Source organism: Aspergillus glaucus (assembly GCF_001890805.1).
Source record: "Aspergillus glaucus CBS 516.65 unplaced genomic scaffold ASPGLscaffold_23, whole genome shotgun sequence".
Lineage (NCBI taxonomy): Eukaryota > Fungi > Ascomycota > Eurotiomycetes > Eurotiales > Aspergillaceae > Aspergillus > Aspergillus glaucus.
Genome location: NW_019170475.1, coordinates 41,313 through 64,187, shown reverse-complemented (window position 1 = coordinate 64,187; position 22,875 = coordinate 41,313). Strand labels below are relative to the sequence as shown.

General features: G+C 49.5%; 12 protein-coding genes and 1 non-coding gene across 13 annotated transcripts; 7 read left to right on the top strand and 6 right to left on the bottom strand.

The window, feature by feature from the left end:
• The first annotated feature begins 300 nt into the window (after positions 1 to 300).
• Positions 301 to 1,123, top strand: ASPGLDRAFT_84988 (uncharacterized protein). The gene is made up of 2 exons (XM_022550305.1): positions 301 to 704; positions 788 to 1,123. The coding sequence occupies exons 1-2, from the start codon at positions 400 to 402 to the stop codon at positions 921 to 923; spliced, it is 441 nt and encodes a 146-aa protein (XP_022397179.1). The 5' UTR covers positions 301 to 399; the 3' UTR covers positions 924 to 1,123.
• Positions 1,124 to 1,437: 314 nt separating this feature from the next.
• Positions 1,438 to 2,423, bottom strand: ASPGLDRAFT_51308 (uncharacterized protein). The gene has a single exon (XM_022547502.1). It carries the CDS (start codon positions 2,114 to 2,116, stop codon positions 1,535 to 1,537), a length of 582 nt encoding a protein of 193 aa, XP_022397178.1. The 5' UTR covers positions 2,117 to 2,423; the 3' UTR covers positions 1,438 to 1,534.
• Positions 2,424 to 3,233: 810 nt separating this feature from the next.
• Positions 3,234 to 4,184, bottom strand: ASPGLDRAFT_134585 (casein kinase family protein; the record flags this gene model as incomplete). The annotated part of the gene is made up of 1 exon (XM_022541308.1): positions 3,234 to 4,184. A coding segment is annotated over one exon (951 nt), but the record flags the coding sequence as incomplete, so codon positions are not given.
• A 969-nt stretch (positions 4,185 to 5,153) lies between these two features.
• Positions 5,154 to 7,269, top strand: ASPGLDRAFT_38851 (uncharacterized protein; the record flags this gene model as incomplete). Its single annotated transcript, XM_022544992.1, has 2 exons — positions 5,154 to 5,858; positions 5,911 to 7,269. 2 exons carry the CDS (start codon positions 5,154 to 5,156, stop codon positions 7,267 to 7,269), a joined length of 2,064 nt encoding a protein of 687 aa, XP_022397176.1.
• Positions 7,270 to 7,930: 661 nt separating this feature from the next.
• On the bottom strand, positions 7,931 to 9,035 carry ASPGLDRAFT_134521 (ketoreductase; the record flags this gene model as incomplete). Its single annotated transcript, XM_022541301.1, has 2 exons — positions 7,931 to 8,794; positions 8,859 to 9,035. The coding sequence occupies 2 exons, from the start codon at positions 9,033 to 9,035 to the stop codon at positions 7,931 to 7,933; spliced, it is 1,041 nt and encodes a 346-aa protein (XP_022397175.1).
• A 211-nt stretch (positions 9,036 to 9,246) lies between these two features.
• Positions 9,247 to 9,730, top strand: ASPGLDRAFT_69286 (Erg28 family protein; the record flags this gene model as incomplete). The annotated part of the gene is made up of 2 exons (XM_022549351.1): positions 9,247 to 9,309; positions 9,368 to 9,730. 2 exons carry the CDS (start codon positions 9,247 to 9,249, stop codon positions 9,728 to 9,730), a joined length of 426 nt encoding a protein of 141 aa, XP_022397174.1.
• Positions 9,706 to 11,395, bottom strand: ASPGLDRAFT_843473 (UDP-glucose:hexose-1-phosphate uridylyltransferase). Its single transcript, XM_022550265.1, has 4 exons — positions 11,024 to 11,395; positions 10,785 to 10,969; positions 9,971 to 10,736; positions 9,706 to 9,913 (listed from the first exon to the last, which is right to left on the bottom strand). Exons 1-4 carry the CDS (start codon positions 11,122 to 11,124, stop codon positions 9,808 to 9,810), a joined length of 1,158 nt encoding a protein of 385 aa, XP_022397173.1. The 5' UTR covers positions 11,125 to 11,395; the 3' UTR covers positions 9,706 to 9,807.
• Positions 11,396 to 11,654: 259 nt separating this feature from the next.
• ASPGLDRAFT_843684 (uncharacterized protein) lies at positions 11,655 to 12,770 on the top strand. The gene is made up of 2 exons (XM_022550271.1): positions 11,655 to 11,985; positions 12,037 to 12,770. Exon 2 carries the CDS (start codon positions 12,113 to 12,115, stop codon positions 12,611 to 12,613), a length of 501 nt encoding a protein of 166 aa, XP_022397172.1. The 5' UTR covers positions 11,655 to 11,985; positions 12,037 to 12,112; the 3' UTR covers positions 12,614 to 12,770.
• A 128-nt stretch (positions 12,771 to 12,898) lies between these two features.
• On the top strand, positions 12,899 to 13,839 carry ASPGLDRAFT_69283 (F-box protein; the record flags this gene model as incomplete). Its single annotated transcript, XM_022549350.1, has 3 exons — positions 12,899 to 12,931; positions 12,982 to 13,684; positions 13,742 to 13,839. The coding sequence occupies 3 exons, from the start codon at positions 12,899 to 12,901 to the stop codon at positions 13,837 to 13,839; spliced, it is 834 nt and encodes a 277-aa protein (XP_022397171.1).
• Positions 13,840 to 14,265: 426 nt separating this feature from the next.
• ASPGLDRAFT_69282 (putative C6 transcription factor) lies at positions 14,266 to 15,952 on the top strand (the record flags this gene model as incomplete). The annotated part of the gene is made up of 2 exons (XM_022549349.1): positions 14,266 to 14,325; positions 14,426 to 15,952. 2 exons carry the CDS (start codon positions 14,266 to 14,268, stop codon positions 15,950 to 15,952), a joined length of 1,587 nt encoding a protein of 528 aa, XP_022397170.1.
• Positions 15,953 to 16,259: 307 nt separating this feature from the next.
• Positions 16,260 to 18,025, top strand: ASPGLDRAFT_843730 (uncharacterized protein). Its single transcript, XM_022550272.1, has 3 exons — positions 16,260 to 16,820; positions 16,877 to 17,395; positions 17,458 to 18,025. Exons 1-3 carry the CDS (start codon positions 16,566 to 16,568, stop codon positions 17,977 to 17,979), a joined length of 1,296 nt encoding a protein of 431 aa, XP_022397169.1. The 5' UTR covers positions 16,260 to 16,565; the 3' UTR covers positions 17,980 to 18,025.
• A 217-nt stretch (positions 18,026 to 18,242) lies between these two features.
• On the bottom strand, positions 18,243 to 18,337 carry ASPGLDRAFT_t146. Its single transcript has one exon. It is a non-coding gene; the product is annotated as a tRNA-Met (tRNA).
• A 23-nt stretch (positions 18,338 to 18,360) lies between these two features.
• ASPGLDRAFT_51297 (uncharacterized protein) lies at positions 18,361 to 22,036 on the bottom strand. The gene is made up of 4 exons (XM_022547501.1): positions 21,645 to 22,036; positions 21,325 to 21,586; positions 19,077 to 21,271; positions 18,361 to 18,991 (listed from the first exon to the last, which is right to left on the bottom strand). The coding sequence occupies exons 1-4, from the start codon at positions 21,927 to 21,929 to the stop codon at positions 18,596 to 18,598; spliced, it is 3,138 nt and encodes a 1,045-aa protein (XP_022397168.1). The 5' UTR covers positions 21,930 to 22,036; the 3' UTR covers positions 18,361 to 18,595.
• Positions 22,037 to 22,875: the final 839 nt, after the last annotated feature.

Sequence of the window (22,875 nt, the reverse complement as noted above, 5' to 3'; positions counted from 1 at the left end):
CCTGAGCTTTGTAGCCTCAGTCGTCAGTGCCGAGCCTTCAGCCCCAGAGAAATCCTTCAAGGGCCCACTTCGCAGAAGGAAGCTGAAAGAGATATTTCCTAAAGAATACTTCCCCAAGACCCTATATCAAATAATATGCTCAGGAACAATCACTGAGGCATGGATACTGCCAAGCCCTCCGGTGTCGGTGGATAAAGGCCAAGAAGGCATCATGGCCGCTCTTCGCTTGGCGACACTTGTATACATATACTAAGTAAGGAAACTCGAGTACACTGACGTGAGCCTTGAAGGGTTGACAGAAACCTATTTAAAGGCCTTCCCTTCCTGTTGATTTTTTTATCATCACCATCCAATTTATTCAACTCATTCAATTTACTTCCATCAACCTATCAATACAATATGCACTTCTCCAAGCTCGTCCCTGCTTCTTTCCTCGCAGCCTCCCTCCCAGCCGCCATGGCCGAATGGTGTCTCGCGGTCGGATCGCACTTCGTGAATGTAGGCGGCGGCCCAAGACCGAGCCCCGGAAGTACATTCGACAGTCTCCAAATCTACAATGAAAATGGAGACGAGATCTACCTGGTCGAGACTCCAGAGTGGGGTACAGGTCTCTGCACTGATCTGTATACTGCGACTGCCGGAGCTATGGGCATGAAAGATGATTTCTCATGGGGCGCTAGCTGCGCGGCTCCCGGCAAGATTAAGTATGTGAATTTAAAAAACTACCTTTCGCCCTTTGATAGATTTCTAGAGTTGGTCACCTGTGCTAACACAATATGTAATTTAGAGAATGCCATGGCGCTTCTGGAGCAGCTACTCATATTGAGGGCGAGGACCCCGACGACGTTGATACTGAATGGTATGGTATTGGAACTGGGTTCCAAAATGCTTGTATGGTTCAGTTTGAGTGTTTCCCTGCTTAAGGGTGAGGAGCGACTGCGACTTTGGGCTTGGGATTTGAAGCCCTAGGAGAGGGGAATTGGTCATTATTCCTTGGTTCGAATTGTCAATTAGAGAGTCCCATGCAGCTATTTTACCTATCTATATTGTGCTATATGTTTTGAAGGGTTCTAAGCATATACAGCGAGGGTGATGGTGGTGACATAAACTAAGAGGTGCCAATGATATCTAAGTTTATGCATTTTCTAGTAGAGTAGATGTTCGCCCTTACTTAAGGTGCCTCATATACCACCTGAAATACTCTAGCTTCAGCATTAATCTACGCCTTTATAGTACGGCCTAGCGCTTAACCCCGCACCCTTTTTAGTCTCGACGCCATCCTCTTAAGAACACTTATATATATTTCTTTTGCGCTTCTCTAAAGCCGCGACCTAAGACCATGTAATATGTTTCCTTTTGTGGCGTTTAACATCTCCAGACACACTCTACGAAACATGGAATTACCATTACAAGGGATTGTAGATTATATTGAACTTTACGGCGAGTGAGCCTTAAATAATTGATTAGCCAGCTAATCGTAGATACAATTCATATGAAATATCCTTCAAGAAACGAGAAAAGAAAGGAAATAGAATCAGAGGAAAGCTGCAATCAACAAGATGCAAAAAGCCGGAGCAATGAAGTTTGGAACAATTGCAGAACTAGTTCCTTCTGATGTCATGCTGGATCTGGAGACGGTACGCCGGAAAGATGCATAGTTTTTTGAGGGCATTGGACTGTGACCCGCACTGAACCTTTCCACAACAGAAGGAAGTGGACAGTTCTGCGTCTCTGTTTGAGTCACAGTGACATGATCCATGGAGGGTAAACTAATGGGGGTGACAAAATGAAGGTTTTGCGCACTTTTGCTGAAGCTGGAATGCTGGACTGGACTAAACAAACTTGTAGGATTGGCAGATACAACATCAGTAGAAGCAACAGGCCTGTTTGGAATGGATCCTGAGACACTAGTGAATCTGGTATCCGTCGGGGAAATCATAGGACTGATCAATCTGGATTGACTGCTGCTGGTGCTGCGAAGGACAGGCTTGGAGGACCTGACATTCCTAGAGCCCATACTGGCGATACTGCTTGTATCACCAGTGCTTTCTCTTCGCACGTTCCGGATGAACATATCCATTTGATCTCCTGGGTTAATAGCGAACACCATGCCCATATGACAATGAGAGGCGGGTATATTCTGCCGACAGAAAAACCACTGAGGCTCAAGTGAATTAACTGTAATAATAGTGACAAGTTTATCCCGGCTGTGTGGGTTGAACTGATTAAAACCGGTGTCAAACTGCTGAAGTGGGGCACACGGCCTTTCCAGGGTAGATTGTGTTAAAAGTATGGTTCAACCCGTGGAACTCGAAAACAATCTGATCACCGATGTTGGCATTCAATCGTTGAGGCACAAATGTAGGTGAGCCCTGACTACCCACGGCGACATGGTGGGTAAACTGACGATCGGGTTTGTAGAGGTCCAGGGAGACCGTGCTATCAAAACTTTTCTTGATTTAGCCCTTCAACATTTCCGGTATTAAAAGATAGTTCTCACCTAACGGTACCCGACTGTGCCTGAAGCACGTAGCAAAACAGTAAAAGTGTTTTTACGAGCATGGTTGCAAGATTTCAGAAATATTTTAGTTAATTATAAATTAATCATGGCAAGCAGCAAGGTGATGGGCTTTTTATAACTGTGACCCCCTGCAATTTTTATGGCCATCTGAAACTGTGGCAAGGGCAATGGGCCACACTTTTGGTTTTTTAGTGTTATTCAATTCAAAACTGCACCAAATGTTCCATATTATGGTCATATTTTTGGCTAGTTATGGAGCCAATGACTGTACAATTCAGATAATAGTTTCATGTCACACCAAGTACAAGTATGACTGAACCTGGCGGTGTAAAGTTCTCAACCAGCTACCTGGTACCAGTCGACCAGAGAATAGCATGCTTTGGTAGTAAGAGTAATACTTAACTAATTTACTTCCAATTCATCTAACTATTTTGTTCAAATTATAGCTTTAAGGGTTTAAGGAAGTCCTTGAGACACCAGAAGAACAACTAATGAAGGCAGAAATATAAATCGCACCAACAAAAACAAAAATGCTAATGATCCCTATATTCAATGAGGGTTGGCCATATTTGTGATACCTTCTGCTTTAACTTGCTTGACCTGGTTTTCCCAATATAGTTTTGTCTGTTCCCAAATTCTCCTTTGAAAGCCAACCTCCATCTCCTTGGATAAACGTGCTAAAACAGCAAGATATCCCACCCAGTATATTTTCTCAAAAGGAATTACTTCCAGTAGGATGGTATATATATCTATAGATGGTGCCAACAACAGCTTTTTGGAAGGGAGCAGGTGCGCTGCGCACGTTGCCCACATACCAAAGGAGGTCTAACCAAAGGCGATTTGGTAGATGATATGGGCGAAAAAGAGAGCATTCCCTCAAATGAGATGGGCAATGTCGAAATAAAAGCTCCGTATATATTTGCAGGATGTTAGGGAGGGTTTGAAGCAGGCTTATTCCTCGGTTTTGTGACCAAGCAGCAGATGGATCCCCGGTTTTGCGTCCAACTTCAGAGATCTTGGACCCCAGAACTTCGAAAAGTCGCTCTGTACTTGACCTCAAAATTGCGCTTGTTTCTGATTCCAATTCTAGTGCCTCGCCAGAGTAAGAAATTGGTATTGAACAATCCATGTATTGGTGAGCATCGCAGAATATTCTTCGAAGAGCTGAATAGTTCGGAGGGTCTGCTGAGAAAACAGCATCTGTATATCCATCAAAAATGGCTGGCTTCTTTGCAAACTTCCCATTATACTGATCTCGGTGAAACTCGCCCCAAGAAGCCGTACCACTAGAAAAATAGTAGATTAAATCACCCAATGCTAGGAGGTCGTCATGAGCCGAGTATCCTGGTCTTGCAGCAGATATTGGGCAACTCGGGACGATCTGCTGGAACTGCCAAGGAAAATAACTAAGAGTAACAGAGTGTGGATTCAGGTCTCCATGTACAATGAACCTGGAGTAGGCGAACTCTAAGCGTGAGAGGAGCTGGTCCGCCAATAAATAGAGGTACCTTGAGGAAAATTGACGTCCCAGCTGGTTGAAAACATGCTCAAGGCTTGGACCACAGCGATCGATGGCAAGTATATCATGGTCATTGACCATTCCAAACCAGTGCAGTGAAGGAAATCCAACCCCTCCTGCAAGGCCTCTCAAAGTGCAGGCCTCGATGACCAATTCCGAGGACGAATCTTTGATCTTAAGACAGACTTCTTCACGGGTGAGAGTATGGCAGGCTATTCCGTCAATAAGTAGCAATGTTGTGAAATTGGGAGATGACAATCCTTACCAATAGCTACTTTTGACTGTTCAACCCAGTCAATTATCTCATAAGGCCCGGCATTTCCTCGCATAAGAGTGGCCATTTTTTGTTGGTTCTGCAGGTTGTAAAGGTGATATAGAAATGGACTCCCAGGCAGATATCGCTTTGGTGCCCTTAGCAATCAACGAGTACATATATTCATGCCAAGCCACATTTTTTAAAAGGACTCAGGGTATTGCCGCCGGTGATTTAAGTTCAGAATCCTTGGATTTTAATGGTAGATACTACGAAGCCGAAGGCACTAAGCTTTGGTCTTTACAAGATAAAGTATCTCCTTTCCCCATTCAGCTAAAGTGTTCTCTATCATATGTTTTAGTAGACGCTGACTTTTATTTATAGTCACCAGAGCTATAATTCGCAGACTGGTGGCTATTGGAATTTGTAGCAATTACCCGAAAACCATGGTCGTGGCGCTCGAAGACTTATGATGCAGCCGCCATGTGATGTGTCCAGTAATGATATCTGGGGTCAAAAGCGACTTCGCAGGCTATGACTTCGAGTGGCTAATCATGTTTGTTAAAGGTATCTTTTTTTTTTGGGGGGGGGGGGGGGGTGTGTTTGGTCTGAACAATCCTCCCCAAATTATGTACTCACACCAATAGTAAGGCACACTGTAGCCCATAAGGAGCCAAAAAAAAGGCAAAGAAAACCATCTCTACTGAGGAAATCTACCTCACCTTCCAAGAGTAAGGGCCACAATTTCTGCATGAGTCTTTATCATGGCCCAACGCAGGGTGCGCATAAGCGGGTACAAAGGGCAATGGTTTTCCTATGCTCTCAAGTTAGAACATTCAGTTATCTTCAAACTTTTCGTCATGGCGGCTAAGGACCTTGAAATTGCGCAGCAGTTGGATGCGGCCCTGATTGGCACTGTAAAAGTTTACCAACTTGACCAGTTACTTTTCGAAAGTTTAGATGTGTGCGGAGCTCGATCCCTTAATCAAGGAAATATTCGACGCCTTCTCCATCGCTTCAACAATGAGGGATGCCGTCGCTCTGACCCGTTGACTTGGATAACTGCAGAGGTGTCGCCGTCCGAACTTCAGCAATTGATGACCATAAGTTCAGTGGAACGTTTGACCAGAGAAAACCCAACAGAATTGAAGTTGCAGTCGGGCTGCACAGTGCGCTGTTTCCAGGGGCAGCATCGGCTTGCAGCAGCAACAATATGGCTCAGCCCAGATGAGCTGTGGTGGAATCTCATCCTATATGACTCCACAAAGTTGACTACTGATGCCCGCAGAAAACTGCGTGAAGCGGAATGCATTTCCCAGGAGTTCAGTGACGGAGATATATATCGTAATGTTCGATATTACCAGAAACGGGGGGAGACCGACCCTGCGGGCGAATGGCTAGCAAGATGGACACCAACAAAATGTCGCGACTTTAAGCAGATCTATCAACCCAAGGTGGACAACCACCGCAGTTTCCGTGAAAATTTGGATGCGCTCCTTCTATTTCCAGCATTATGCCCCCCCTGGCTTATGGGAACCCATCTCCTAAGTCTGCAATGTCCTGAGGTTTGAATACTCATAGCCCCCATAGAAGTCTCCATAGTACTAACGGACCTAGGAACTCGCGGAATACCTCAGTCACGTCTATTCCGCATGGACCCTCCTTACGTGCCAGCAGTCTGATTTGCTGGACCCTGAGACTGTTGAGCTTATGGAAGGACGATGCCCTTATTTATCAGAAGCAGACCGCTGGCATATCAATTACATTTTCGATCAGAACCTAGCATTCTCCCGTACGACGGACCCTCACGTTCGTTTACAGCTACAACGGGCTGCATTGGATTATCCAACAGTCATATCTTCCTTAAAGCTCTTCCTGGAGAATACAAAATATCTCCGACCCATGGTACATGTGGTGAAAAATTTATTGTCGTGTAATTTCAAGGGAACTATCAGACAAACAATGCGACGATACTATGTGACTCCTCGAGACCAAAGGTTTCCAATTCAGATTTCTGAAAATAGCTTTGAAGAGCGCGAGCACGGAAATCAGAAGTACGGATTTTGGTCTGCTTATCGTCAGATATTCCTCTTTGCCATGCGCCATTTTTATGGCGTATCAGAGGCACGACCCCTTGGCCACAGCCGCTACACCAAGCCAAGAAAACCGCATGACCCCCAGGAACTGTGGAACCGCTTCAAGAAATTCGCCCTTTCGCTTGGCTTTGTTCTGCCGGGCCATAATCTCTCCAGGCCAACACATCACCCGCCAGAATTCACAGCTGTCCATACCTTCCTAACTCGCCTTCGCCCCCCTGGACTCTTTGAGTATAACCCGTCCATCCCGGCTGAGTGTAGCAGCTATGTCGCAAATGTGCTTTCACAAATCAAGGAGCATAGAGTTGAGGCACCAGTTCCTTCCCTTTCCCTCGACATAGAGGACGATTGGTCACTCCAAAAGCGGTGCGGGATGACAGACATTGAGACATTCTTCTCAGATCAGAAGTATCTGTTCTTTCACAATGTATACTGTTTCCCAAATGACTCTCGACGGCATAGTCTAACAAGTTTCGCTGTGAAGAGAGATATGTTTCTCGCTTTTTTCCCTGATTTTTGCGAAGACACAGACATGACAGGAACCAATCCTCCATCACATGCAGATTACAGAGACCAAGCAGGAGCAGCCTCGGCGCAGGTAGAGATTTCCAGCACACCTCAGGCAACCCCGGTTCAAGGTACAAACATGATACCCGAAGGAGAAGAGGTGAACATGTTTGACAGCTCCCTGACAACAGCAATGGTCCCTGCAACTTTGCAGTCTCAAACTTCTGATTTCGTTCAGTTAATGCAAGCGGGGCTGGAATGTATATACTTACATACAACCAACCCACCACTCGACTATCCCTCAACGGACAACGACACAAGCAACAACAATGTCAATTCAGAAAACTTGTTGGCGCGCAGTGCATCTCTTTAAATGCGTCAGGTTGCCATTTAACATTGGGTCCGCGCGTGACCGTGGTTTCTGCAGTATGCTATTCTACCGAGTACTTCCACCTGAATCTCTGTGGAGATAATATGGAAAGAAGCACTGTAAATTGTAGAATGCTTTGTAGAACATGTTGAAAATGTTGTAAACGTAAGGATTTGGTTCTTATGATGTTCTTATGGCAGAGACGAGGGCTTATAACCTCTCATGGATGAAATAGCACTGGATGGGTGGACTCCCTGTGAGAGATGAGAGATTTCCTTACTACAGCAGTGTATTCACTCTAGCTATGTGGCAGACACGGAACCACTCCAATGACAGGAAGCATTTTATGGATGGTATTCACTTAGTGTGATGTCCTTGACTCCTCTTGATTCCTCTTATATATGTATACCCGTCTTACTTGGCTTGTTGGGTGGGGGATTTGTAGTACCATCATCTCATGGTCAATCACTGAGTGTCATGGATCCATCTCTTTCCAATTACTGTGGTTGAATTGTTGCTTCATCAATGTCTGGCATTTATTGGTAGAGTAACGTCACATATTAGCTAGAATACATTCAACCATTCTAACCTATTAATCGGTCATTGTCGTAACTTCCACTCATCACATGTACTAGTACCATATGGCACCTGCACCTGCCCACACCTAAGTAGCCTTCTTCCCCTTCTCGCGCTCCGCCTTGCGCAACGCCCGCGTCCGAATCGACTCATGCATGCCCTTATTCTGCCCAAGCACAGTCTTATTCATAACGCCTGCAACGCAGGTCAAAAACCACGCCATCAACCCATGACTCCAGTACGGCGACGAGCTATACGCATACCCCGGCGATCCACCATTCCGTCCAATCTTACCCAGGACAGACTTGACAAACGCACGGGGGTCCGGGATCGTCGCGCTGGTCTTGCGCACCTTCGACATGGCCGATGTGATCAGATACGCCTGCACGAGTTCCACCGTGATACCGTGCTGTTCCAGTTCCGCGCCCAGAGCGGTCGACCACTGCTGCAGGAAGGCCTTGCTGCCAGAGTACGTTGCCAGGAGAGGGGTGGGGAGGAGACCGCCGAAGGAGCCCATGGTCAGGACCAAGCCGCGCTTGCGCTGGGCCATTCCCGGGACGACGAGTTGCGTGGTGCGCAGGGTGCCTGTGCAGTTGATGGTGATGATGTCGTTCATTTCATCCTCCGGGGTGAGAGCGAAGGGGACGGGGATACTGTGGGACTTTCCGACATTGTTGATCAGGACAGCGACGTCGAGTTCGTCGATGGCGGCCTTGAGGTTCTCGAAGTCGGCGTCGTTGTTCCGGGCGTAGTCCATTGACACGCTCTTGGTTTGTACGGAGGGGTTCTTGGCTTTGATTTCATCTTCCAGGGTGGCTAGTTTCGAGGCAGTGCGGGAGACGAGGAGGATGTTGAAGCCGGAACGGGCGAGTTGGAGTGCGAATTCTTTTCCTAGGCCATCGGATGCTCCGGTGATCACGGCCCAGCTGCCTTGGGGACCGAACGAGCGGAGCTGCAGTCGAGTTAACCATCAGTCACGATGCCTTTAAATATCCAATTGGCGGTGAATAACATACCGGCTTTCCAGGAAGCACAAAAAGACTAAGAATAACGCGAATAAACGTCAACGCCTTCCAGACAATGTAGAAAGCACCGGTAGACAGCAGCCCAAGCGCAGCCACAGCCTGCGGGCCAGGGGCCACACTGAACTGCCAGTTGGACAGACAGTCCGAGTATTTGGACAGGAACTCCATTGTCTGTTTGTGAACAATTGAGATGGGGGATGTTTAGTAGACAGAGAGGAGTCGTGGCAGAAAAGTTGAGCCGACGCCAAAATGTTGGGGGATTGGCGCACGTGCCATGTCACCTCGGCTTACGGGGAGCTTGTCCTCAAGGTGCTGCACTAACCATACTGTGTTCTCAGGGTACTCTGTACTCATTCAACTGAAACACTTCTCAACCAACATGGCCGACCTCCTCTCTTACCTCCCCCCCTTCGAGGGCCTCCTGCCCAAGTGGCTATTCCTCGTACGCTATTCCACCACGACCCGGCCATAAACAACCACCTCACCACTAACGAAACCAGGTCTCCGTAATCTCAACCGCAAACAGCCTCCAAGCCTACCGCTCCCCCTCCTACGCAGCCCAGCTCTACAACGCCAAAACCCCCTCTGGCCAATCCCACACCAACGCCCTCGCCTCCCGCACCTTCGGCACCTGGACCTTCCTCTCCTCGATTGTCCGCGGATACGCGGCGTACAACATTACGACGCCGGTGGCTTACGATCTGGCGGCGTGGAGCTTTGGGATTGCGCTGATGCATTTTGTGGGGGAGTGGTTGGGGTTTGGGAGTGCGGAGCTTAGGGGGAGGTTTGTTGCGCCGTTGATTGTGGCCAGTTCGAGTTTGGTGTGGATGTTGACGCAGAGGGAGGGGTATCTTGCTGCTTAATCGTGGTCCACGATGACTGAGAAGAGGAGGATATAATACCCATTGGTGTTAACTGATATTTGTTTATCCTATCGAGTTCAACTATCCAGCTTCCTCCTGTACAGCTCTCCTCCGCAATTCCGTAACCTGGCAGCGGCTTGCTCGGGAGTAATATCCCGTTGCGGCTCGCCCATCATTTCATATCTGCACAGTCAGCATATATCCCACAAAAGGTTTCAGCAAACGGTGAAAGGAACTTACCCGACCAAGAACTTCCGCACGGTAGCACTCCGCAGCAATGGCGGATAAAAGTGCAAATGCAAATACGACGCCTCAACCTCCTCTTCCGTACCATCAAGCGGCGCCTGGTGAATACCCATACTGTACGGGAAGCTCGTCTCGAACAGGTTATCGTACCGCCGGGTAATCTCAGCAATAGCCTCAGCCAACTGGCCTTTCTCGTTCACGTCCAGATCCACCAGCGCACGCTTATGCTTCTTGCTCACAATCATAGTCTCAAACGGCCATGTCGCCCACCACGGACACACCACCAGGAACGCTTCGTTCTCGAAAACCACACGCTCCTGCTTCTTGCTCTCCAGCGCCGCATAGTCCTCCAACATGTGCTTACCGCCGCGCTCGCGCCGGTACTTCTGCAACTGCTCCAGTTCCATCGCGGGTTCTTCCGGCAGCGAGCTGGTTGTCCAGACTTGTCCGTGCGGGTGTGGGTTCGAGCAGCCCATCGCAGCGCCTTTGTTCTCAAATATCTGCATATACCGGTATTGTTCCTTGGGTTTGGTCAAGTTGGTTGTAGGCGAGTTGGGAGGCAGCGTGGTGGCCGGGGCGATGGCAGCCAGCGGCGACTTGGGCGAGAGGTGCGACGTGTAGAGCTCGGTCCAGGCTTCGATGACGGGGGCGATTTCCGCGGGCGACAGATCGGCCAGGGTGAGGTTATGCGCTGCGGAGAAGGTAAGGACGTAACATTTTCCGGTAACCGGTTCTGCTCTTAGGAACATGGACTCGAGGTCTGCCAAGTTAGCTATCAAGTAAAAGACGCAAAAGAGGGCTAGCGTACCACCGGCATCATCCGGGTTGTAAGGTGCCTGCTCCTCCTTGACGGCGCTGTAGTCGTTCACGAAGATAAAGGTGCTCTCGTACTTGGGGTTGGAGTCGCCCTGGGCGCGCTTGTTGCCGGGGCACAGGTAGCAGCTAGGATCGTAGTTGGGGAGGGTGTTCTTGGAGGGGCTCTCCTGCTGTCCTCTGCGTTGTGTTAGTTGTTTTCTCTCGTTGCGCGGGGATTAATGGTAGGCTTACTGCCAGGGTCTCTTGGTTCGGTGGGGAGACACCAAGATGTAGGAACCCCGCAGAGGGTTGTATCTGCGGTGGGAGATGTCGTCCAGCACGTTTTCAGCCATGGCAAAGTGATATGCTGTCTTGTATTGTAGAGAGGGAGAAATTTTTGACGGGCAGCGCTTTTAAAGAAGCGACTCTGGAGCTCCGGGGAATAATAGTGGGGTCCGGAGATAGAGCCGAGTGAAGACGGCAAGCCGCGGGGATTTCTCCAGTGTCAGGGTCGGAATACCCCGCTACACTACCACCACGTGAAGTCGATATATTTCTCATTGACTTGGCATATTTATGAAAAACATGAATACTTACTTCTCTTCATTGCGTCTACCGGCGTTGGTCCCGGGGCGTCACATTCGAGGAGATGAGGAAACATACCTGCTCTTTGGAATACCAAAAGGTTCATATGTTTTCTTTTTCAAGCCAAGGATGGGGTAGATCACCTCGTATATGACGGGGTTAGGCTTGAATCCGGTAATCCCCGTGCATGTGCGTACAAAGAGCTATACCATGCAGAGGTAGAAAATGGTCTGTTGTATGCGGGCTTGCGGCTATATAAACCAATTTACTCTCTTCTTGTATCTCGTTTGATACACCTCTTTTGACTTTATTTATCTCATATATAGTTGGAAAGACACCATAGCACGCGTATGGCTCATCACCGGCTGCTCCTCTGGCTTTGGCAAACAAATCGCTATAGCCGCTGCGAATTTCGGTGACACGGTGGTTGCTGGGACCCGCAATCCATCCAAGTTAGAGGACCTCAAAGAGACGGACAACGGCAAAATCATCCCCTGACAACTAGAAGTCAGTTCCAGCGACCAAGAGATTCAGGCTTGTGTCCAGGAGATCCTTTCCGTAGTTGGACGGATTGATATACTGGTCAACAATGCTGGATATATCCTCGAGGGTGCTATTGAGGAGTGCAGGTATTCATCGCCCTTGCCCTTTCACCTATATGCGAGGCTAATAAGAAACAGCGACGAAGAAGTAAAAGCTCACTTCGACGTCAACGTCTTCAGCCAATTCCGTGTCCTCCGCGCAGTCCTCCCCAGCATGCGCGCCCAAAAATCCGGCGTCATCGCAAACCTAGGCTCAGTAGGTGGCTGGTCCGGCGCTCCAACCGGAGGTCTATACTGCGCTAGCAAGGCCGCAATCGCCATCTACACCGAGGCGTTGCGCGGGGAATTGGCTGAGTTCGGTATCCAGACGACATGCATTGAGCCGGGGTATTTCCGTACCAATGTTTTAGTTGGTGATGGTGGGAATAAGGTGCCGGCTGAGGGGCATATTGAAGAGTTGGAGAGTGTGACGAAGCGGGCTGGTGAGGTGCTGAAGGAGTATAATCAGCGACAGCCTGGCGACCCGGTTAAGGGGGCGCAAGTTATTATTGAGGCATTGACGGGGACTGGGCGTTGCCAGGGCCGGAGCCTTCCTCCTCGATTGGCGCTGGGGAATGATGCCGTGCATGCTATAGGTGCGGCTCTTGAGAGGAATCGCGAGGAGTTTGATTTGTGGAAGGATTTGGTAGCGACGACGGATTGTGATGATGTGTAGTAGGTAGTGGATTTCATAGATCCATGTATGAGATAAGAGCTCTGTGCAGTCAGCGAGATGGATGCACGAGAAATATAATCGAGGCCTGGCTGTTAGAAAACTTGGTGCAAAGTCTCCAAAATATACGATCATGGCCACCCGTTAAACAATTCGATTCAATGTTGAGAATGGAGAGTCTACTCCTTGAATGCTCATTTTGTACTATACTCCGCTCCCCGCTTGACGTCAGTTCGCGGGGTCGATATGGTTTCAACGCTCAACAGAAGGAATCCATAACAAAGCAATATGCCGCTTCATCTCTACTCACTTCCAAATGAGGTATTTATGCTCTATATTTCTTGGCCAAAAAAGAGATATTGACAGTCCAGGTCTTTGTGCAAATCCTCACCCCGTTTTGCACCCGCGATGTTCTTCCGTTGGCAAAAGTCTCGCATCGCTTTCGCGCTCTAGTCCTCCGTATCCTCCATTACCGACTGCTAGTGGCTGCCTCGCTGAAAGAATACAAGCTCATCCTCGAGTGCTTCCATCCCGCCTCCAAACTCACCGAACCGCACGTCTTCTGCAAATACCTGGGCACCGATGGTCTGAGCGATAAACATGAAGGAGAGGGCTCGTTATATGAGAATGTCGAGGAAGCACAAAAGCTGGGAAGACTCACGTCGCTGTATTCCCGGTTCCGGCCTGAGGTCACGGTCGAGGAAAGAACGAATGGGTCTCGATTAGTCCCGTTCGAGAACGGCCTCGATCCTGACGATCTTACCGTCAAGCGAGCAGTGCATATCGAAGACGCAGAGGATTTCTCACAACTGTGTGTCATGGTAAATCTGGTTAAGGTCATGCCGGGTAGCAACCGCCTGCTGAGTGCGGTGACAGTGAAGGAAAGTGTGGCCTGGTTGTTTAGAAAATGGCTGAGAGAGCAGTCACAGAGAACGGATCCTGATATCCTATGGGTAGACCAGGGTGAGAATGTCGGGCTAAGGATGCGCGTGAGGGAAAAGAGACGACCGGGACAGGCTGCGATTCTCATTCATCGCGATGAGGCGCCGGTCAGTTATGATGTGGATATTGAGGGTATTTCTCCCCCGTCTTGTTGTTTTCCGGTTGAAGCTAACTACGAGTCTCGTCCAGAATTGCATGTCCGTACCACTCGCGTCTTGTTGACCCTGGAACAAGCATTGCAAGAGCAGCAGAATTATAGACAGGCCGTCGTGTTCAGCCTTGGCTAGTCGCCCATATTTAGCAGACAGATAGACTGAATATAGAGCCATCACTGCACCCCGTATAATCGAATGTGATGGCATAAATTTTGTATTTTCCCAAAAAGGATGCCATAATGCTTAGTAAGCACTCTATCGAATCTCCGCACGATTTAGGGGCGAATCCCGAGGAGTTCCTCATGAGCCGCGGTCGATCTGCTACATTCCTGATAGAGCCTTTATCGCATCAAGCAGAAGGCGAATACCAGGAGGTATCAACTGCATACCACTGCTGTTGCGTCCACCATGTCGATGTGCTTTTCGCCTCGACATACAGCAGAGAGCAACGTTTAAGAACCCGTCGACGGTTCTGAGTTTATGAGACCGGGGAATCGGGAATAGAACCTAGCAGGCAGACACAGACTTGAAGAGATTTATAAAGAATTCGTTTGAAACATGGTATATGGGGGAAAGCCGAGCACGGGATGCCACTTGTGTCGCAAACGGAAGATCAAGGTAAGATCCATTGCTTTAATGCAAGGCAACAGCCAGAGCTTATATAGATCTAATTATGTTCCTTCCCTGGATTTTGTGTGACTTGCTGACCGATACATAGTGCGACGAAGGCCAACCGGGATGCCGCAACTGCTCGGTGTATGGGAAACCCTGTCCGGGATATCGGTCAGACACAATTTTCCGGAATGAGACGCACAAGGTTGAGAAACTGGTGAGGAAAAATTCTTCTTCTCCGCCTTCTGAAATTCAGCCTCAGCCTGGGGGCCAAGTCATTACCTGGAAGATTCCGGAGACGTCTCAGAGTGTAAAGGCTGCTCGCACCGGCAGCATTGATATGGGCAGCCAACGGGAACCATCACTCTCGTTGTATAAAATTGCCGATTCCACATGGGAAGAGCGCGCAATTTGCTATTTTTTCGATCAATACACGACATACGATGGGACGAATAGCGGGTTAACGATTGGAGTAAGCCATCTAGGCTTTCTCCCCTCCCTGTACGCGTACTGTCGCGAACAAGAAACACACGAAGGCTCTGCGTCGTTATGTCTACGACAAGCGGTCGACGCAACTGCTTGTATGGCGCTTGGAAATGAATCCAAAGTGCCTTGGTTGACCGTGAAGGCAAGAAGCAATTACGGAAAGGCACTTCGGGGACTTCGACAGGCACTTGAGTCGCGGACCCAAGCCGTCAAAGACGAATCCCTTGCAACACTGGCGCTTTTATCGTTGTTTGAGGATATTGCTGGAGAGCGGAATGGGCTTTCTAGCTCGCATCGGGCGGGGTTTGAACTACTGATGAAGTTGAGAGGGGCGAGCCAGTTTGGGTATCAACGCGGGAGGGACTTGTTTAATTTTGCCTATACACATACACACTCTGAGATCCTAGCACTGGGAGAAAAACCCCGTTTTAGCACCGATTGGATCGTTGAGGGACTGGATACCTCAGACCCCGTACATCGACTGATTTCAGCAGCGTCAAAAGTCAGCCAGATCTTCATGGAAGCCACCTCAGCACAAGCAACGCCCGAGAACGTGGACGCCGTGCAATTGTTTACCTGGATTGATACCGGAACCGCCCTGGACTCAGAGCTCTCTGAATGGAGCCAGACTCTACCCAACGATTGGCTCCCGCTTGTCGTCCACGGTCCTACCGGCGAACCACTAATCACCTACCAAATTTTATTTCTTTCAGTCATCTGGAACTTCTACCGCGCCATCCGCATCGTCCTGCAACGCCTCATGCTCGAACTGCGCCGCATCCGCGCGCACTTTCTCGGTCCCTTCCCGGACGACGACGCAGTCCTCGAAGTAATCCAAGACATGATTGCGGACGTCTGTCGCAGCATCCCCTTCTCTCTCGGCGACATCGACACATTAGGGAATGCGCCAACTCCATTGGATGGGGGTAAACCGAGGATTCGCGCGTTTCATGGGTATAGTCTGTTGTGGCCGCTGTGGTATGTGCTGGCGTGTGGATTGGCGACGCTGGAGCAGGCGCAGCTGATTCGGGACGCACTAATGAGGGTTGGGTCTGTGTTGGGGATTAAGATGGCGTTTAAGTTGGCGGATTATACCCCGGGAGACCTGGGATTTCAGTTTGAGTCGCCCTTGGAGTCGTTTTTATGAGTTGGGCACATGAAAGAAGACGTTTTTGTTGATTCGGAATTCGCCTTGGTCTACGGTGTCTTCAGCGCCACCTCGAAGTGCTTTGGTGCTTTATTGACCCAACTCCCATGCCGACATCAACGCCCTTCAAAGACAGCTATAGGATAAGCTACAACGTTTCTCGGAGTCCGGCAGCGCCCATTAAACCAATAAGAGCCGATTATGGTACAGCCATGTGATAGTGCGCTCTCTAAACACCCATCGCCCAACATTCTCCCGTCAGGAAGTCACGTACAAGTCTTGTCGAAGCTTTAAAGAGAACCACGTCTGGGCTACGTTCTATTCCGATCTGTTCCGGGCAGTTGCACAAGTCTGGAACTTCCTACGGCAATCCATACACCATTTTGCTTTCCAACTGCTTGAGGGATTTACCTCTCGGGGTAAAGTAACACTCGCATATTCCTTGTCCTTGATACGCCATATGTACCTCGTACTACAACATGTCGACGGTGACACAGCCCATCTTGAGCCTCGGCGGGGTTTCAGATAGTCTCGTTGAGTACGGTCAAATAACATCTCAATTCTGTTTCTCTCCATCGATCTATCGAATATCCAGCAATTAGGAAAATCAATCATGGCCGCTCCGTCTCCGTCCGAGCAGCACACGCTGTCAGATCTCGCCAGCATCATTGCGTCCAATGCCACTGTGGTTGACGAGGAACTTGGAAGCAAAGAACTCCCACCACTAGATGATGAGACCTTTCCGAGTTCATTTCCCCTACTGAGTCCAGAGGGCTCTCGTGCTCGGTTTGAGCTGCTCTCCGCAGCATTGACTCTTTTCCGGCTCGCGAGCGGGCCGTCCGAGACTTTGGACCATGTCACCATGAAGGTATGCCATTCAACCCCCCCGGTATATAGCACAGTGTGTTAATCATGGACAAACAGGGCTTCGAACTAGGCACAATCGCAACCCTCCTCCGCCTTCGCATCCCGGAGCACATCCCCATCGGTAGCGCCGTCTCCCTGCAAACCCTCTCACAACTAACCTTCATCGACATCGACCTCCTAACCCGCCTAATCCGCTACGCCATCTCAACCGGCTTCCTCACCGAACCAGAACCAGGCCTTATCCGCCACAATGCCCTCTCAGCAGCCACCGCGCGCGACCACAACATGCGCGACAGCGCCCTCTGGAATGTAATCGTGGGAGCTCCCGGCGGGATCAAGATGTACGAGGCGCTGCAATTGGATCCTACGGGGAGGAATAATACGAAGACGGGGCTTAGCGTTGCTATGGAAGAGCGCGGGGAGCCGCGCGGGACGATGTGGGATTATCATGCGTTACATCCGGAGGACGAGATGCGGTTTAATAATGCCATGGCGAGTACGGAGACGGTTTCTGTCCATGCGTGCGAGCATGTGGTTAGGGGGTTTGATTGGTCCAAGGTCAAGACTGTTGTCGATGTAAGCCCCTCCCCGCTCCCTACATCTCCGACAATCAACGCAAATTCTAATGCAAAACGCAGGTCGGCGGAAACGAAGGCCACCTCTGCATGACAATAATAAACACCTACCCGCACATAACCGCCACAATCCAAGACCAGTCGCGCGTCGTCGCAACCTCCGCCCCCCTCCTCCCACCAAAGTACAACCCCTCCATAACCTTCAAAGAACATGACTTCTTCCACCCCCAGCCGACAATCGCAGACGTCTACATTCTCCGCTTCATCCTGCACGACTGGCCCGACGACAAAGCCCGCGACATCATCCGTAATCTCCTCCCTGCGCTGAAACCCGGTGCACGGATCCTCATCGTTGACCACGTCGTTCCTAGCGTTGGTGCCGGTGAGCAGAAGATAAACAGGTATATGGAGCAGATTATCCGGCAGATGGATGTTACTATGTTTGGGTTGTTGGGGGGGAGGGAGAGGTCGGTGGGGGATTTTGAGAGGTTGTTTGGGGAGATTGAGGAGAGGTTGGTGTTTAGGGGGTGTGTTACGCCGGATGGGAGTTCGTTGAGTATTTTGGAGTTTCAGTTTATGGGGTAGCTAGCCTATTCTGTAGATGTAATGGTGTTGATTTACTATGGGGAGTACTCAAGAGCATGTCACCGCAATCCAAGATATATGTTATTTTTTACTAGAGCAGAGGAGAGTTAATGAGAAGGTTTGTGCAGCACCATATTTTTATGTTAGGATCTGTATCTGGCTTCTGTCTGGCTCACTGAACACGCAGGCTTATAACCGACCATACCCTATCCCAGACAAAAATATCAAAAAAAAAAAAAAAAAAAAAAAAAAAAAAAAAAAGTCGGACCCGCGAGGCTTCGAACCTCGAAGGTTGTGTCACTAAACCATAGGTCACAGCGATATGAGCACACTACACTACCAGTTATGCTACGGGACCCGATTGACAATGATTTACACGGTTCTCAAGCTCTATATAGACAGGTTTTGATGGATCTACGGTATCTCATTCGCCATTTCCCGTTGCGTGGGTTTGTAGAAAGTCAAACCGGGAGCCAGGGTGGTTGGTTGTTGAAGGGCTCATCACCTTTGAGTAGGCAAGTATGCTTGATTGGATGGGTAGTACCCCACGCATTGCGCTCATCATACTACTAAAGACTTGGTCTATATGCTAAATCTATATTGGTATGGTCTACATTCAAAAGTTCCACTGCTTCAGCCAGTTTTCCATCAGGGCCGCATTCACCGGGCTCAAGGTCCGCATCGTCTCGCTGGCGGCCTGCGTCTGTGCCGTCTGCAGGGGCGCACCCAGGCCCTCGCCGTGCCCGCCATGCAAGCCACGGTAGAAGTCCAGGATCTTGAGCGCCGGCTTGTCTTGAAAATCGGTCTCGGTGGGGTTGGTGAAGGCCTCAAGGGTGGCCAGCCACTGACCGAACTCGACCGGCTCGACCGCGTACCGGGCCTGGGCCGGGGGGATCAGTAAGCTCCAAGACGATGACGATGGGTTGACCAGGTTGTAGGCTGCAGTGCGGCTGGCGATGTCAGTCTCTCGTCGAGATCGCGTGACATCGACAATGATTCTAGCGAGAGAGTCCTGTACATCCGGTCAGCCTATATTCTATACTATACGACAAAGAGGTCGGGATATGGGAAGGGGGTGATAGAGGATAGACACATACTACTGGTATCCAGTCCACCGGCATCGAGCCGAGATCCTTGGGGATCTTCTTGAGGGTCTTGGAGGTGGCTACAATCGAAGGCAGCCACTCTTGTTTGTTCCAGACGCCCTTCTCCGTGGTCACCCCAGCAATCTGTCCAACACGGTACAAGCTCGTGGGCACACCGGAATGAGCTGAAGCGATCGCACAGATCCGTTCGGAAACGAATTTAGACTCTCCGTATCCTTGTCGCAACGCGACGTCAGGATCCTCCAGTGGGAACTCAGGCACCGACGGGCCGTGCTTCCAGGTCCAGCCACCAACGGTCGACACAGATGAGATGAAGTGGATGTGTGCTGAGTGCGTGCTCTCCAGACTGAAGTCGACCAGCCGTCGGACACCCTTGATGTGCGTGTCCTCGAACGCCTCAACCTTGTGGTTGAAGTTGACTTTCCAGGCATTGTGGATAATGGTGTCAACCGACTCCGTGAGTTCCTTGTATTTGGAGCCGGAAAGTCCGAACTTCTCCGCGCCAAATCGGGCCTGCAGGAATTCAACCCGCGAGGAAAAATCGGACGGGATCGCGAGGCCCTTTTCCTTGAAACTGCGGACTTGCCGGGCTTCAGCATCTTCGGACCGGTTCAGACAGTAGATCTTGGAGACGGTCGGGTCGAAGGTCAGTTCGCTGAGGATGTAGTTGCCCAGAGAGCCGGTTGAGCCAGTTAAAATGGCTACGTGTTTGCGGTCCCGGTTGAATTTGCTGGCCTGATTTTCTGGCAGATCCTTGGTGTATTTCTCAATGAGGGCGGCAATTCTTTCGGATCTTGCTGAATCGTCCTCGGCGTCCAGGTCGGTGCCAGCACTCCCGTCGTTTACGAGGCTGTAGACGTAGTTCGAGAGCTGGTCAACGGATGGATACGAGTACAGCTTCTGGGTAGGGATCGACAGCAAAGCATCCTCCGGTCGAAGAAAACGAATGGCCCCTTGCAGGATCTTAGACAGCTGAAGTGTCTGGAGCGAGTCAAGGCCCATGGAGAAAATATCGCTCTTCTCCGGTACTTGCTCGACTGAGAGCAAGCGGGATACCGCTTGCTGGACATACTTGGTGATGTCCTCAAGAGTAGCGTCTTGGGGAACCTCATCTATGTACTCTTCATCTGGGCGGTCATATATCGCATCGATCTCCTCCGTGTAGTCATTGATCACGAGTCGGCGTTGAGTCGAGCCTTTCGGGGTTTTCTTGAACGGCTTGTCCTTGGAGGCTACGCCAATCTTCGTTTTCAGCACCTGACCATGACCCGGCGCAATGATATTCGCCTCCTGCACACTTGACCAGATCTTGTCGATGAGCAAGCCTTCGGCCTGAGTCTCAGCCCATTTGTGCCAGTTTGGCTCGACAAGAAGTGCTGATTGAAATCTTCCTTGGCCGACGATGAGCGCTTTGGACACCAGCGGGTGTCCCTCGATGACTTGTTCCATTTCAATGGGGTTGAATTTCTCACCATTGCTGAGCACGATCACATCATCAAATCGTCCCTGGTACCGCCACAGACCAGCCTTCGTCGGGTGTGGAACAAAAAGGTCTTTGGTCCGATACTCCTTGAGCTCAGGGTACGTGTGGAAAATGGCATTATAATCGCGGGTTTCAGTCCTGCGGAGCACCAACTCGTATGCTCCATCTACAGCATATTGCATATTGATGCCAACATACGGATTCCACTCAAACCATGCCCAATCATTCATGTCCGCGGGCGCCAGGCTTGCAACAAATCCAGCTTCGCTGGTGCCAAGAATGGTCTGCAACATAACATCCTGACACAATATATCACCAATCTTCGGAGACAGTGGTGCACCGCCGAAGAAAATCACCTCAAATCTTCTCAACAGGTCCATGCCCTTTGAGGATGATCCAATGTCCTCTATGACAGAGGGTGTAAGCAGGCTGGTTACAGGGTGGGTTTCATCAATGATCCGAGCGAGCAACTCGACCGTCATCGGCTTCTCTGGGCTCAAGACAAAGGGGGTGTTGTGGCAGATGGATTCAACAAAACAAACAAGACCCATCAAATGGAAGAAAGGGGCCATCATAAATAAGAGCCCTCCTGGCTTCACAGTGCTCACCGGAGATCCTTTCCTTCCTTCAGGAATAGGTAGCTCCGAGTTATTATCCATAACAGACCAGAATCCGTTAGTCAAGTAAACTGGCTTGGGAAATCCTACGCAAAATTAGCCAAGAGCGTTGGGTTTCCTAGAAAGATATTGGACTGACCGGTTGTGCCCGAGCTATGGATGATGATTGGTGCCTCGTCCTCGACATCCGCGTATTGTTTGACAGAAGGATAGCAATCGACCTTCTTGTCGAACATTTCCCACAGACCGGGAACCTCCCACGACTGCAAGTTTTTATTGGCCTGCTGAATTTCTTCAACGACTTTCCGCTGGTCTGCGCTGAAGAAAAACTTGGAAGATTTTGTTGCATTGAGGACATGCAGAAACGCCGTCTCGGAATTTCTGGGAGAGGGGAAGAGCACCTGTGATTTGATCAGAAGATCCGAGGCGACAGTACACAGGATACAGACAACCACTTACTGAATGCCCGGTCTTCATGCATGCGAAAGCAAAAGTGGCGTAACGGAGATCTCTTGCGCCCATATACGCCAACGGCTCGGATGGGTTGCCCCGGCCGATGGTTCTCTCAATCCACCATGCGGTATAGTTCACAGCGCCAGCCAAATCTGCCATTGTCACCCTGCGCCATCCCTGTGATATGTTGGAGGAGATGGGATGAATGCAGAATAACTGGTCCGGTTTTCGGTCTGCCGTCTCATCGAGGATCTGGCACAAGAGCTGCTTACGCAAGCCTGAGGAGCCCATCGTGCCGGTGATATAAAGATGAGAGGAAAAGTTGCTTTGGGAAAGAAGAAGGTCTTTTAAGAGACAAATAGTCAATAAGAATCTGCTGTCCAAGGGGTATTTTCAACGAAAGAGAACGTTCTATAACCAGAAAGCTACTACTGGTGGTATGTGAGCATCTATATATACTCCTGATAGACCTGCCATGGAGCCTGAACAATGTTCATAATGACTATAACACCGGAAAAAGCGGCGCACAAAACTGATCTTGATGCCGACTTATGCATGGGGTTGAGTGTATGCCAGCTAAGGGTTGCACAATTTTGCACAATTTTTAGGTTGATTGACAAGGCTAGTGATCTCACCCCCAAAAAGAAAAAGAAAAAGAAAAAGAAAAAGAAAAAAAAAAAGAAAAAAAAAAAGAAAAAAAAAACCCCGCATTACTTCTAATGATCTGAGAAGGATACTCTGTAGATTATGAAGAAAAACATTGGCATAAATGGCATGTATTCGGGTACCTTGGCGTTCTCCCTGGATCATCTATTCATCTATTTCTGAGCATAGCGGACTTATGCATTACCTATGCATTCATGTACGTAATTCGGATTTCGAACATCAGCGATTAGTACTCTAATGCAATGCCCATAAGGTTCTATCTCGTGTGTGTGTGTGTGTGTGTGTGTGTGTGTGTCTGGAGTGCCTGGTGTGACGGCCCAACACCTATGTGATAGATCAACTCCGCGCCCAGATAAATACCCTCTCCTTCCTCTAGATAGATTCCGTTCTCCAGATTCGAGATTCTCGTCGATGGCTACAATAGTTTAGATAGGAACTTTGATTCAATATTATCTGCTATTCCGAGCCCGTGACACCTGGGCATGTTCTTTTTGAAGCTCAGTCAAGACATTACATGGATTGGTTAGGCTATGGCGGCGCTATACAGCAAGAAGTGTAGGGATTACAGCAT

Excerpts from the sequence above, each read along its gene's own strand:
- ASPGLDRAFT_84988 (XM_022550305.1), top strand. The coding sequence starts at position 400 with ATGCACTTCTCCAAGCTCGTCCCTGCTTCTTTCCTCGCAGCCTCCCTC. Across the intron at positions 705-787 it reads GCGGCTCCCGGCAAGATTAA|AGAATGCCATGGCGCTTCTG; the intron begins GTATGTGAATTT and ends TATGTAATTTAG.
- ASPGLDRAFT_51308 (XM_022547502.1), bottom strand. The coding sequence starts at position 2,116 with ATGGGCATGGTGTTCGCTATTAACCCAGGAGATCAAATGGATATGTTC.
- ASPGLDRAFT_843473 (XM_022550265.1), bottom strand. The coding sequence starts at position 11,124 with ATGGCTGAAAACGTGCTGGACGACATCTCCCACCGCAGATACAACCCT. Across the intron at positions 10,737-10,784 it reads CAACCCGGATGATGCCGGTG|ACCTCGAGTCCATGTTCCTA; the intron begins GTACGCTAGCCC and ends CTAACTTGGCAG. Across the intron at positions 9,914-9,970 it reads GTGCGGAAGTTCTTGGTCGG|ATATGAAATGATGGGCGAGC; the intron begins GTAAGTTCCTTT and ends CTGACTGTGCAG.
- ASPGLDRAFT_843684 (XM_022550271.1), top strand. The coding sequence starts at position 12,113 with ATGCGCGCCCAAAAATCCGGCGTCATCGCAAACCTAGGCTCAGTAGGT.
- ASPGLDRAFT_843730 (XM_022550272.1), top strand. The coding sequence starts at position 16,566 with ATGGCCGCTCCGTCTCCGTCCGAGCAGCACACGCTGTCAGATCTCGCC. Across the intron at positions 16,821-16,876 it reads TGGACCATGTCACCATGAAG|GGCTTCGAACTAGGCACAAT; the intron begins GTATGCCATTCA and ends ATGGACAAACAG. Across the intron at positions 17,396-17,457 it reads AGGTCAAGACTGTTGTCGAT|GTCGGCGGAAACGAAGGCCA; the intron begins GTAAGCCCCTCC and ends TGCAAAACGCAG.
- ASPGLDRAFT_51297 (XM_022547501.1), bottom strand. The coding sequence starts at position 21,929 with ATGGGCTCCTCAGGCTTGCGTAAGCAGCTCTTGTGCCAGATCCTCGAT. Across the intron at positions 21,587-21,644 it reads GCATGAAGACCGGGCATTCA|GTGCTCTTCCCCTCTCCCAG; the intron begins GTAAGTGGTTGT and ends ATCAAATCACAG. Across the intron at positions 18,992-19,076 it reads CGGTGGACTGGATACCAGTA|GACTCTCTCGCTAGAATCAT; the intron begins GTATGTGTCTAT and ends CCGGATGTACAG.